The 14,510-nt window shown below is 39.4% G+C and overlaps 1 protein-coding gene across 1 annotated transcript in view; it reads left to right on the top strand.

Annotated features, from left to right (window-relative positions):
* The window catches only part of LOC124805334 (high mobility group protein 20A), a 95,344-nt gene extending 81,084 nt beyond the window's left edge, over positions 1-14,260 (top strand). The window contains exon 7 of the mRNA XM_047265854.1: positions 13,486-14,260. Coding sequence (XP_047121810.1) covers positions 13,486-13,631 — 146 coding nt within the window. The 3' untranslated portion in view covers positions 13,632-14,260. The remainder of the gene's footprint in view (positions 1-13,485) is intronic.
* Positions 14,261-14,510: the final 250 nt, after the last annotated feature.

The following is a 14,510-nucleotide window of genomic DNA, read 5'->3' as shown; positions in this document are numbered from 1 at the left end:
GATTAGGCACAGCTAGGATACTAGATAAGTGAAACCTTGTGCTGCAATTATAATGAGATGACAAATCATGATCTCTAAGTCAGGTATTTGCGTGAGTGCATCATCATTTTGTAATGGGTTTGAGTGTTCTCTCTCTATTGGAGGTTGGTGAATCAACATGAAGCAAAAACATCTCATCATTATGAGAAGCCTTTGTTTACTTCCCAACACTGTGTACTGGTGGCTTCTAACCACGTTGTTGGCACTGGATGGCAGCAGCATACTCTTGAAGTGTAGTCATGATGCAGCTGATTGTTGCTACATCTTGCGCAGCCTGGCAATGACTTTGTGAAGTAGGCATTCTCAGGCAGCTCGTTGATGCTGACTCAGCTGTGTGTGAATTTACACAACCAGGCTTAGCCATAGGCAAGGCTGCCTGATGCTCAGTGTCCCAGTGGTGAGGAGAGCCTCAGTTCAACTCGCAGCTCATGAATGCTGCAAATGGGCCACCTGGCAGGAAGTTTTATTAGGGTGACGATGGAATGGTGGAAACCTCACGGCAGTAGCCAACACTTCAGCAAACACTCACTCGTTGACTCACTGGTTCCATGACCAGCGTGACCAGACAGCCATGTATTTATACTCTCCAAATAGGCTTTATTGTGATGTGGCTGCCTCAAATGTTATGCGTGACATGCACTTAAGTGTCCCTGATTGTTGGTTGCTGACTGACAGAAGGGCTACAGCCCATAGGCAGATGCTGTGGCACACTGCTGCATCTCATATTATGGCAACTGGCTTCATTATGGTTTTTCCTCATGGGTGCTGACACTGCTGGTATAAATCTGCACATGAAAGATTGGTAGGGGTGGGATCTGTGCAACTCTACACTTGAGTCAGCAATACACAGTGCTTATCATTAGCAAAACTACGAGTAGGACTGACATGAAGGCTCAACATACAGTCTGTGCTGATTTTCATTATGATACTGCCTTATAAGTCCAAATAGTGGATCCATTGACAACTGACCATTCTGGGAGGCTAGCATTTATTGCAGAGAGGTGAGAAGGAATGAACCCAGGGTAGCATTCAGGTATTTCAGATTTTCCCTTTGGAAATATTCGTTTGTACCTGTGATCACATTCCAAGGACACTCTTACACACGTTTCTCCACACAGAGCAGGTTGAGCTCTCATGGCTCTGACACTATATGTACTAGCCTTATAGGGTATACTGTGACTTGTTTGACGTGACACAGCAGCAGTTCGGGAGCTGAGAGTAATGCCTGGACTCACTATCACAACCTTTATTAGTGTGTCATTGTACACACTTAGGAAAATAATTGACATATTGCACTACATACCGTATTTACTCAATCTAAGCCGCACATGAAAAGTGAGACTCGAAATCGAGGAAAAAAAATTTCCCGAATCTAAGCCGCACCTGAAATTTGAGACTCGAAATTCAAGGGGAGAGAAAAGTTATAGTCCGCATCTCCAAATCGAAACAAAGTTGGTCCATTGTAATATGAGAGACAATTTCGGTCGAATGAATGACGATACAGCTACAGTAGTTTGGTTCGAGTCATAAGCTTAGCAGTTAAGCTTTACCAGGTAGCCATTGATATGCGTCAGGCACTCCGTCCGTATTTATACGGGTACCCTTCCTTTTCCACGTGCTTAGTTTGGTTTGAATTGATTGCTTATTTTTCTTTGATCTGATAAGCGCAGTTTTCTTTGTTATGGGTGTTTACGTCACTCTAAGCTGAAAATGCATTACTGTACTGTGTCATGCATTGTTTGTCGCATTCTGATAGTGCGTGTTTACGGCCTGTCGCCGCACGTGGCATGGTTTGCTTTTGTGCGCGCTACCGCCGCTTTTTTAAAAAAAGAGAGAGAGGAATCGTCTCATTAGCGAAACAATGGCAAGAAACTGCTATTTGTTGTTACTTACACTGCTGCTTTCTTTGATAATGATCAACAAGAACCAAATAATAGACTGCGTATGATAGATGCTCTGAACGAGAGTTTAGCGAAATTTTTTCTCCGTTTGAAAATATTTGCAGGCGCCTCTTTAGTACATTACATTCTACACAGAAATTAGAGTCATCTTAGATTTAAAAATCTAGTCAATTGCCGTGCTTCATTTCTAACTGTATCACTCTTAAGCATAAGAATAATACGAATATAAACATGACATGGTATGTATATTCTTCCGCGTTTGCTGTTGTCTCACTCTAGTTTCGTAGTTTATTAGGCAGATAGGATTTAAATGAGATAGCAGCAAACATGAAACAATACATGGCAAAAGGTTTATATTCGTATTATTCTTATGGTGACGAGAATACTGCATGTGATTCACAATTTATAAAAGTTCCTATTAACAACCATCTCTTCTCACAGATAGGAAGAAATGCAGAACGTAGAGTTGGCCATATTGACAAACATCCCAAACAAGTCTTGCCAGTCAGATTTTCGTAGTACATTGAAATGCTGCTACATTCGAAGATGAACAATACGGAATTTGTATTTACTTCGTTGGATAATGTATGAAAATGCAGGGGTCGAAACTCGGGGCAGAGAAAAAAAGCTCGTCTTCCGCCCCTTTTTTTTTTTACTGACGCAGAGGATGTGGTGCTAGTATTTATCTTTGTGCCTACAAAGCATTCCTGTGTAGCGCTACATATATTCAACGGCAGAAGTAAGTTGTGGCAGCACCCACCATTTTTCAGAACTTCCGCTTGCGTTGCACTCGATTCTAAGCCGCAGGTGGTTTTTTGGATTACAAAAACTGGAAAAAAAGTGCGGCTTAGATTCGAGTAAATACGGTATCACCAATGTTTCCTACCAGATCAAATTAAACACGCAAATTTTCTAGTATCATCACTGCACATACTGTAACGGGCCAGCCCACAACCTTGGGCATGCCGTTGGAGTAACTGTATGAGTAGTTCGTTTAGTCCACCGTGTCTTAACTGTCTTCTCCCCCCAATTCTCTCCCCCTGTGGAGGAAGCAAACAGTAACTAAGTCAGGGCTTCCAGGACACCCTTAGAAGAGCAGGTATGTCCCATGTGCACCACAATGGTAAAAATTGGGAGATGTATCTATATGTTGACGCAAGAGGTCATTTCAGTTACCTGATAAAACCCCTGTTTTTAGCAGACCGCCCTACTGCTCTAGGGCTTTTGTATTTACTTTTTTAACCTGGCACCATATGCCCCTCAATCTCTAGAAAGGTTACGTATAGCTGATACATCTTCCCTAGATGGCAATTTGGACTGTTTGATAGGGGAGGGCATCTTCTGACTATAAAAAACCTCATATGGTGATGTTCCTGTACTTTGATGCACTTTTGAGCAATAGGCTGCTACCACATATGGTAGTAGAGTGTTATATTCACATAATAATTTAACATTTTCCTTGTGGTTCTGTGCACCTTTTCTTTCCTCTCTTGTAAGTGTAGTGCACTTGTCAGCAACTTCTGAATCCATAAAAGTCAGAATATCCAAACCAATCATCTGGAAAGGCCTTTTGGCGTCTGGCAATCCCTATAATGTAATTTGCTGATGACTGAGCATAGCCCTCTTCACACTGTGTGTGCTGTTTTTTGCATATTGCTCCATGTCCCGCTTGCTTGTTTTCCATCAATAATTTTCCACAATACTTTGCTCAGCAGTTTGACGACCTCCATGCCCTGCTAAGCTAAGAGTTGTGGACCTGTCTGAACACTTTGTCGCATAAACTTTCTGGTACAAACCTACTTTGTTTGTATGGTACTCCATCATCAGCAGAGAACTGGGGTTGCATCACAAACTGCTGACAAACTTGGTCAACAGCCTGAGCCCTCCGCCAGTCCACTGCAGAAAAACCAACATGTTCCATTGTATGTACCTTGTGACTTTACCATGCATTGCTGTGTGTTTACCTGGGGTGGTGTACTACGGCAAAATCAAACTCACTGCGCCACAAAGCCCATCAGGTGAAGCAACTCACTGGGTCTTGAAGAACCATGAGTCATTTCAATGCTGCAGGATCTGTTATGACTTTGAAATGTCTATCATGTAGGTTGCAATGGAAATGTGTGATGCAACAAATCAGGCTGAGTGTCTCTTTCTTTGTAGTTGAATGATTCTTTTTTGCCTTATTCAGTTGTCTAGAAGCATGGACTAATGTGCGCTCTGCCCTTCTATTGTCTGGCTTAACACACATCCTAAGGCTTGGTGCTGGTACCACAAGATAGTATGAATTGTTTTTGATAATCTGGGAAAATGAGGCAAGGACCAAGGACCAGAGTTCAACAGTTCCTTTACACCCACAGAGTCTTGCTCGTAAGCCAGAGACCACTAAAACTTGATTCCTTTCTTTAACAGATGTCTGAGATGCCTCACTACTTCTGCAAACTTTGGTGCAAACTTTCTGTAATAATTAGCCAAACCTAAAAAGGACTGAAGATGTTTTTGCATTGTAGGAGCAGAATATTCACGCATGGTTTGTATGAGCCAAGGGTCTGCTTGCATGCCATCCTGACCAATAATATGGTCCAAATAGTGAACTTTCTTCAATATGAAATGACAGTTTTCCAAAGTGTCAGCTGTGCCACTCAGAATTGACTAAAGATGTCCCATAAATATACCATGTGTTCTTGAATGTCTTTAGAAAATACTGTAATATCATCTAGATACACCTTACACTGTTTTGGGTTTAGGCCTTGTAATACCCTGTCCAATAGGCATTGTAATGTCAACGGTGCATTCTTCAATCCAAACGTCATTTTGTGGTACTGGTAATGACTAGATGCAGTCTTAGGCTTGTCCTCCGATGCTACTGCCAATGAAGGTATCCACTTCGCAAGTCCATTGTTGTAAAATAAAAGCATTGCCCCAGGTTATCCAAATGTATGTGATTTTTGGCTTTGGGTATGCATCTCGTCTGTAAGCTGATTCAAATGTTGATAGTCCCAACAGAAAGTGTAGGCCCTACTGCTGTTAGAGTTCTTCTTTGCTACAGTAAATACCAGCACTCCAACAGGTGGTACCCTCTTCAATTAATCCGTCATGGAATTGTTGGCTTATAAATTTCTCCATCACCAGTTGGAAGTTACGTGAAACACAGTACGGTTTTCTGTACACTGGCAGTACATTCCCAGTGCTCTGTTTTTGGCATAGCTGGAATGGTCTGGGAGGGTTGAAAAATTTCTCGTATTCCACTCCCAACTTTACCATTACCTTTGTATCAGTTTCTTGCAAATGTGAAACATTTCTCCCCAGTGTTGCTGAATCGGCAGACTGTTGCAGCTTAGAATACCTTATATTAAAATCTCTAATTCTTCTTCCTCCAACATTTCCAGGTTGGCTGTCAGTGCACCTCCTGTTAACTCCACTTTCACTGACCCAAAGTTATCTATGTTGATGGGCATTACCAGGCATCTGCCAACTTCTTGCACTTATGACAAACTATAGTGTACAAAGCACCATGCCTTTTTCAGTTCCACAATTTCTGCCAAGGTTTCAGCTGGCAAATCTACTCCTATTTTTACCCACGCCAGCTTTCCTATACCTTTCAGTATTTTGTCCTAAAAGTAGAGTCCAATGGACCATACATACAGTCTATATAGTTCCTGCTACATCTGTGGCATGCCATGCAGCATTTCGGTTTTTCCAGCAGTGAAGCGTAAACAGAACCATGTCCCATCCAGCTCTATGCGCACTGTTCCAGGTTGACTTTGGAATTATCAGAAAATACAGTGCAAATATGACATCTTAGCTATTGCCAATCCGAGGTACTACTTCCATCTAAGCTGAAAGTCTTTCCCTCCCACTCGAAACTTGATTTATGCTGAAGCGAGTAAATGAATACTACTCTCACATATGCTGCCTAGTCTACAAGGAGGTGGGTTCAAATTCTTCATACCACGTACACCCTGACATTCTACAAATACCTGTGGCCCCATATCCAGTAAAAATCTACACATGCTACCTCCTACATAGCTGGTCAAACAAAAGTCTGCCACTGATTCAGCACACAGGTATCCTGTGCTCACAAACTGGGAACACTGCACAGTGGCCCCATCATTCCTTTTCATGTTTAAGCATGGGGTGCAAGCTCTAGCCTGCAACAAACTTCCCTGTGCTTGTGAAAACCTGCACAAATATTCCCATTGTGACTGTTCAGCTCTCTTGCATCTCCCAACTAAGATTTTAGACAGTTTTACCGAATGTGAACAGGTCGACCACATTCATAGCATGATTTATGGCTTAAAGACCATCTTGTTGTTCCTTGTTTTGGTCACTGCATTTATTTTCACTAATTCTATTGCAGTTGCTACAACTTCATTTAAAGATCCTGGGAATTCTACTTGTGCGTAGCGGAAAATTTTGGTTGGCAAACCCAGCAAGAACATATGCAGCACTCTCTGTTATGCTTCCTGCAGAATGACATTGTTGGCACCCTTCAACTCATAAGTGTTAATTTTTAATTTTCTTATCTGATCAACAAAGCTTTCTACAGACTCTCCCTGCCTTTCTGCTATACTATTAAGCTGCTCACTGTAGATACTATTAAGCTGCTCACTGTAGTACATAGCAATATTTTTCCTCTTATACCATTCTACTAATCCTTCCCGCAGGTTCTGAAAACACTGAGCATTTCGCAATTTCTCTTGGCACATTATGTATGCCATAGCATTTGTTGTTAATTTTAACCAAGCCATACTTAGTAATTGTTCAGCATTCCATCCCCCCAATTTGTCTTTAAAAGCCAAGATAGTTCCTCCTCTTGCAAAAATTTGGTCCACTGAATTCCTGATTCAATGTGAGGCTAACTGAAACAGATACTCAGACACATTTAGAAACTTCCCACAGTTTTTATAGTTCCAGTCAGTGGCTTGCTCAGAAAACCAGCACTAGTCCTGCGAATACCGGGATAGTTGATACATGTTATTACACTTTGGCTTTTGTCCACACCATATTACTTACGTAATCATTCACTGCTTTATGTGACAACTCTTCAGGCTGTTTCGCTGAGGGGTCCATAACAGATGTACAGTCTATATGATGTTGATCTGTCCGTTTGGTAGTAAGGTCAAACCACCTCATAGAGGTGGGATTGGAGATCCCAGGAGGCATCCTGCCACATACTCCTGCTTGATATGTCCAACATTATAGAATTATGCTCTTTTCCATGAATTATACATAAATCTATACCTAGCTTCAACAACATATCAGTCATCTTCATCAACATAGTTACACAATTTCCCATGTTACACATTATCCTAATAGCTTATTACATCTTTTCACTACATCATGAAACAAGCACAGAAGTTTGACTAAATGAACTTAACAAAAATTATTTACAAAGAAAGAATCTTTGGTAAAGTCACTGCAGTTGCATTTCTGATCATTACATGTGGAGAACTATCACTTGAATCTTAGATTTTAAAAGTTATCCTCTCGTCCCCAAGAGCCATTCAGTGTATCATACTCAGTAAGCTCTGTGATGCTTCTGACTTATCAGTGAATCATACTTTTTATGCTCTGTGATACTACAGACATATTTATTTAACCACATGTACTCTACCAGCTGCAACTTGTACCCTCTTAATTCAAGTCCCATTACTCTATAATATTTTACCCTTGTCAATTTCTCAGAAATCTGATATGTTCTCTCATTGTGACTCCAGTTATGTCTTATACTGATTCCGACAGTTATCTTAGGTAAATTATCTGCTATCTCGCTGTCACGACTTCGAGATACCAGGAGTGGTATAACAGTGACATCATGGCCAGAGACGAATCTCACATCCATGATATCTCAGTGCCTTGCCACACTATTTTAAGTCAGTAAAGCATGAGGGGAGGAAAAAAAAGAAAACCTGAACCAAAATACACTGTTGCAACAGTAGCCTATTTGGTATTCTGTCAGCTTTGTACCACAGCTTAAAACTACGTCACTAGAGAATAGGGTCAGAGATACAAGCAGAAGGAGTACAACACAGAAACAGAAAGGAAGAGAAAAGCTCCACACACAACACAGGTACTCTGTGGACATTAAAGTACATACCTGCTAGTGTAGATCACTGGAGGACTCTTAAATTTCATAACTCATGTGACAGCATTGTTTACAATAAATTATACCCTCATTCATCTACTATTTACATATTTCTAAGTCTCCCTGATTCCCATGGCCTACCACTTCTGAGCCACAAACTGTCCTCACATTGCCTGGTATAATGACTTGTTTGTCAGCATTTCTAATGTACTACATAATGTGAACCAGAACATAAGAACCGCATCACCTGGTGGGCTACACTGTGAGCACATAATTGAGTCATCGATTTGTTCCTTGGGACCTTCCCAGAAACCACGAACACATCTATTCTTGACATAATCAAGACACATCAATAGAAGGGACATGGACACAAACCAAGGAAGCAAGATGCAAGATACCCACAAGCAGTTAAAGAATATACGTAGTGCTACTTACTCTCAACTGCATCGATGGTGACTGTATCACCTAACCTATCTTGTCTCTGACACCACTTATAACAGGTGTGAGCATCCTTTGGTGGAGGTCAGTGGTTCAGGGTGAGTCAGAAACAGCTCACCATTTGGTGAAGCTGTTATTTGCTTTCCAACCAAGTGTACTGGTCGTTTGTGCCCATGTTAGGAGGCGGTGTGCTCTTGAAGCATATTGGTGATGCAGCCAGCTGTTGTTACATTTAGCTCAGCATGGTGGCGAGTGGACCTTGCAACTTTGGCATCCTTCGGCAGCCAGCAGTGTTGGCTCAGCTGTGGTTCAGGTTATACAGCTGGGTTTACCAGTAGGGGTGGCTGGCTGATGGTCACCCTGGTGTGAGGCGGTAGAGGTGTATGGTTACATACCCTAGATCTGCATCTGGCTGGCAGCAACTAATGTTGGCTGACATTCAGTGGCTCTATGGCTTCAGTTGGAGACTTGCACAACGGCAATCAAGTGTATGCTCCTATGTCACGCATTCTCTGACTGCCAATTTGGTATTGTTCTGAGCATTCTGCTATGAATGTTGTAACCAGTGTGAGCATTAAACGATGTTGTAATGAGTTATTTAGTGAATTTTTATTCCATTTGTTCCAAGTTGTCATGTCTGATGATGGTGGTAAGTGACAAATTCTACGTGTCATTATTTGTAGGATACAAGCTATCTTCAAGCACAAAGCCCTTCTATGTGTGTACTGCAACTTCTGGTATGATTTTTAGTAATTTAATTGAAAGCTTTGTTGCTTTGGTAAAAATGAAATTGGTTCTTTTTGTCGTGACAGAATAAATTACTATTAATCACACCGGATTTGTCGGAGAACAGCAGCAACATGTGTAATTGATCCAGCTTTAAGAAATTCTATTACCTTTTAGTGGAAAATTCGTGCGGTACTCTCCGACGTTAGAAAAGTCGTGGTGTTCCGTTCGGAGCAGGAGGCGGCTGTCTTTTCTCATTCGCGATATCGAAAATTACTAAAAAATGAACATAAATTTTTTTTTTTTTGGAGGAAGATCGCGCGGAGAAAACAGACAGAAGTTACATGAAAGAAACCTAAGGGACCAACTAATTGGATTTGTATGAACATATAAACGGAACTAAAAGAACTTGGAATAAATACTATAATGATGTCGTCACGACAGCCTCCTGTTCCGACAGAACACACGCTGGATCATAAGCTGCATAAATCTTTTAAACAGGAAAGATTATCACAAATATAATTAATGAAAATAAGGTTGAGAGATTTTCTTTGAAATTAAATAAACTTCAAGGCTTCAAGTATTATATTATGATACGGAAACTTACATTAACATGGCCACCCATTGTGGCGGTGGAGCGAATTTTCACGATATACATTCTCGCTTGTTTGTGGCTACATATATTTTTAATCACTTAAACTCTTAAATTTACAATAAAATGATTATATCAGTATGGAGCACAACACTTTTGCGTCCGACTCGCAACACATTCACAGAACAGCTAGAGAGCGGCGCGGCTCCCTGCAGAAGTAAGAAATTGGCAATTGTTATTTTGAAACATAGGTGCATCGTTTTTTTACTGATCGATAGCAGCGTATAACAGTTTATAGCTATCGTGATATTCTGCGCTTTTCAGGAGCGCGGCAAAGATATCTGGTTACAACATTCATTGGTATATGTTAAAAGTTCGCACATACTGACGCGAATACAAAAAAAAAAAACTTTTACATGTTAAAAATCGCAGTGATAAAGGCTGTAATGTCACAAACTGTAACTTCGAACAGGCAACACTGCAATCTCTGTCCATGCCCCAACTGCATGACCCTCCAACATTTATGAATCAGGCTATAGGGGAGCCTCAGTTCAATCTTTGGACCATCAATGCTTTGGTTGGATCTCCTGGCAATCAGTCCTGTCCAGGAGACAATGGACCAGTAGCAGCCTCATGGCGGAATCCAACACTACAGCAGACGCTGCCATTACACATTGCAGTGGTTTGCATATGAAAAGTCCTGGATGGGATGCAAATAATGTAACGAGTAAATGCACTGCATACGGCTATCATCAGTATCCTGCAAGATGCAGCGACTACTGTGCTTCATGATGTGTACTGAAAGATGCCTGATCAACAGTTGATGTTGCTTAATTGGTAACCATTTCAGATCATCCAGCTTTTTCTGTGACAGAGCACTGTGGGTATGAGTAGTTTTCCTGGAGGTGCTGACTGAAATGGTTTGCGATTACACATGTGCTTCACTCTGCTCATATCTGCATGATCTCAATCTGTTTGGCTTGTGTTGATGCCATCAGCTTTATGAAGGAAAAATCATGTCATAAGTCAAGAGTGCATAAAGGCTCAGTTGTTTTTCTCATGTAATTCGTATTTATGTGAAGTGTCATATGACCATCTTTCCATTTGAAAATTACGATTTGTGTCAAGAAGCTGATAACGTCGCATCACATCTCATGCTATTTAACTTTGAATTTCAGTGTAGATACCTATTTTTGTTTTAGAATGGTAGTTCCACACCTGTGGACCATCATTTACATATCTCATTATTAATTTTGGCAAAAGGAAACCCCGGGAAGTCAAACATACAACACAAAGAGTTTATTGGCAAGCTGTAGAGCTTTGAATGGTCTGAAGCCTGATCAGAAATTGCTTACTTGGTAATTGATGCTCCAGCTTGTAACACTCCCCTTCATAAATTCAAATAAAAATTGACTTTTGCATTGCATTTTGCTCCTACGAAAGTATGAAATGTGACAAAAATGAGATAATTTTGGTAGAAGAATGAAGAAATTTTTAAAAATTTAACTTATCTAATAAATCCAGCTGTTGGCGATAGTGATTATCAGTGTGCTTGCAACAATATGAGTTGTGGGATCTGTATTTGAGTGGTCATAACAACATGTATGCAAAATTTATGATCTTATTCACTTTTGAAATCATCTTTGATGTTGCTCCACAAAAATCAAGACAGCCAACAAACATGATTTTGTGCTACTCCAAAAGTGAACTTACAACATTCCTGACTACCCAATGTGAACTGCCCAAAACTGCATTGGTGGATACAGCTGCCGGTGTATAGGGAACATTCTAACAATTAAAGGCATTGTAATTATTGATGATAATACAATTTTAATTACAAATACAAAAAATAATTATATTGATATTGACACACACCATGGCATCCTTTGTAAAACGTAAATACAGATTTTCTGCTAAAAAATAAGAAATATGCATAATTTTAGTTTCACTTTTATAACATTTGCATTTCCTGGCAATCAGAATTAATCGGGTTTTAATTAAACCTTTAGTAGTTTTTCAGTTCCATTACTAACATTGGTGATATAACTGTATATTGTACAGATTCACATAGGGTTCCTACTTTTATTTGTAATTACAAAAATAATTAAATGTGACAAAGTTTACATACCAAATGAATGTACCTTTTAATAATTGAGTAATAATGGCATCACTTATGCTTATAGTTATTGTAATAAACGGTAATAAACATTAGTGAAAAAATAGAGGTGCAAGATTGATTATTTATGTACATAATTAAAATTGGATCAGTTGATACCCTAAACTTGTGTATCACATACTTCAATTATTACTTCTCAGTCCATTACGTTAAAATCTCCATGTTTCACTTTGCGTGTGAAGCGAAAGTTTTTATTTCTAGTTTTTTTTTATGAATTTTCATTAACTAGTGATTTTGAGATATGAGGTGTGATCAAAAAGTAACCAGAATTTTTTAATTTTAAGGGCTGTATAAATCCAATTTTTAATTTTTTTCCCCGAATGCTTAGCAAATATTTAATAATGAAGAAGATTGATCAAAGAATTTTCACTAAATTTTCCTTGAAAAAGGGAAAAAAGTGCAGCACCACATTTGAAATGTTACCTTTGACTTTTGGCAAATCCACTATGAGTAAGACAAGAGTTTACCGGTGATATAAATGTTTCAAGGAAGGTCAGGAAGACATTGAACACAATGATGCTCTAGCACAGCAATTACTGGCAACAGTGTGGAAGGAGTCAAGAAAATGGATCTGGAAAATTGCCATATCACCATCAGAGAGGTTGCTGATGATGTCAGCCTATCCTTTGGCTCATGCCAAGCAGTTTTTTCAAATGTTTTGGGCATGAAACATGGAGCAGCAAAGTCTGTTCCAAAATTGTTGTCATGTAGACATTGGTCAGGAATTGCTGAATGAAGTCGACAACAATCCAGAACTGCTAAATAAGATTATAACAGATGATGCAGGTATGACATCAAAACTAACGCCCAATCATCCCAATGGAAACTGCTTGCAGAGCCAAGACAAAAAAATTCAACAAGTTCAATCACACTTGAAGGTTCCTCTCATTGTTTTGTTTGTTTATAGAGGAATAGTGCATCGTGAGGTCTTGCCTGGTTGTACAGTCATTAAGAATACCACCTGGAAGTTACGTGCCATTTGCCTGAAGCAGTCCCAAGGAAACGACCCGAATAGTGGCAAAATCACTCATGGAAACTGCATCACAAAAATGCTCCCAAAATTGCATCACGATAATGTTCCCACATGCACCTCAATGCTTGTTCATGATTTTTTTGCCAAAAAACAAAACAAAGACGTTGCCTCAGCCATCGTATTCACCAGACGTGGAACATGTGACTCGCTCTATTCCCAGGGCTGAAGAGAACCATGAAAGGATGTTGTTTTGCTTCCATTGATGAGATTAAAAACAGAATCGCTGAAGGATCTGAACACCATAACAAAAAATGAGTTCCAGAGTGCTTCCAAGATTGGAAAAAGCACTTGCAAGACATTTTTGTATCTGAGAGGAATTTCTTTGAAAGGGACAAAGTTGATGATGTTAAATAAATAAAGGTACTTTAGGAAAAACAAAAATTCCCATTACTTTTTGATCACATCCCATTTATTGCATTAGAGTAAACATTGGCCAGGAATCCATTTCATGCAATTCCAGCTGTGTTTGTAATTCAACTAGTAATTTGTCTGCAGGAACTAATGAGCTGCCCACAGTTGCTACTGTTGACGGCTATATAACAAGACTTAATGCAGTTCTTATGGACCAGTCAGCTCCAGACCATGACGGACTTGCAGTCCGTGTGCGAGAGTTGGTCAACAGTTTAGAGTTTCCAGGATGACCTTTCAGAGTGTCTGAAAAAATAAGGACATTATAGCCACAAACTCTAACAGACAATTTACTATAAAATATTTCATTTCTTATCTTAATTTTCATTGTACAAGATACTGCAGTTCATCTGTACATTAGCTTTAAAATAAAGTGACGTGGGTATGCTCTCTCAAATAGCAATTTCTTATTGTAATATCCTACAAAGACTGGAAACAATTTTTAACAAGTGAAAGTACAGTGATCTAAGTATGAAATTGTATATTTTAATTTGGTTCATATCAGTAATTAAAGTAAAAAGTAAATCTCTTCAGAGCTGTGTTTATTGAAAACATGTCCATTAATCTTCAAAAGAACAGTAAGCACACGTTTTGACTTTCATTAAGATTTCTCAGTTATTTCCATACTTATTATTGCAGGGAAAGAACATAAATAAGGATGTTTGCTCTGTAGTTTGTGTATCAGAAGCTCAGTTTACAAGAATTTCATCTCCTATGACACAGTACTTGCTTCCTTCCAGACTTCATTGTGACTGTTACATTGTCTTTTAATATACTTTACTTGGCCTTGTCATTGGTATCAGCACAATTTTATTGTATGCTTGTATTGACTCAGATGAAAAAGAAAAGTTTGTTTGCAGAACATCATTTTTCCCAAGTGTTTCAATTCCTATTCATTCATATTAATGACATGACCCTTTAGATTCAGGACTTCACTTCAATCAAATAAGACAGTAGCTATAAGGAGGGTAATAAACTGGACTATGCATGTTGTTCCAGGAATTTTCATTGACCGCAGTTTGGGTAAATGTCGTTGAATCACTTGTCCAATTGTTAGTAAAAGTTGCTGACAAAATCTTCATACATATGAATTTTGTGGAAGTAATGTTGTC

Source organism: Schistocerca piceifrons, chromosome 7 (assembly GCF_021461385.2).
Source record: "Schistocerca piceifrons isolate TAMUIC-IGC-003096 chromosome 7, iqSchPice1.1, whole genome shotgun sequence".
Lineage (NCBI taxonomy): Eukaryota > Metazoa > Arthropoda > Insecta > Orthoptera > Acrididae > Schistocerca > Schistocerca piceifrons.
This window is presented reverse-complemented; position numbering and strand designations above follow the sequence as displayed.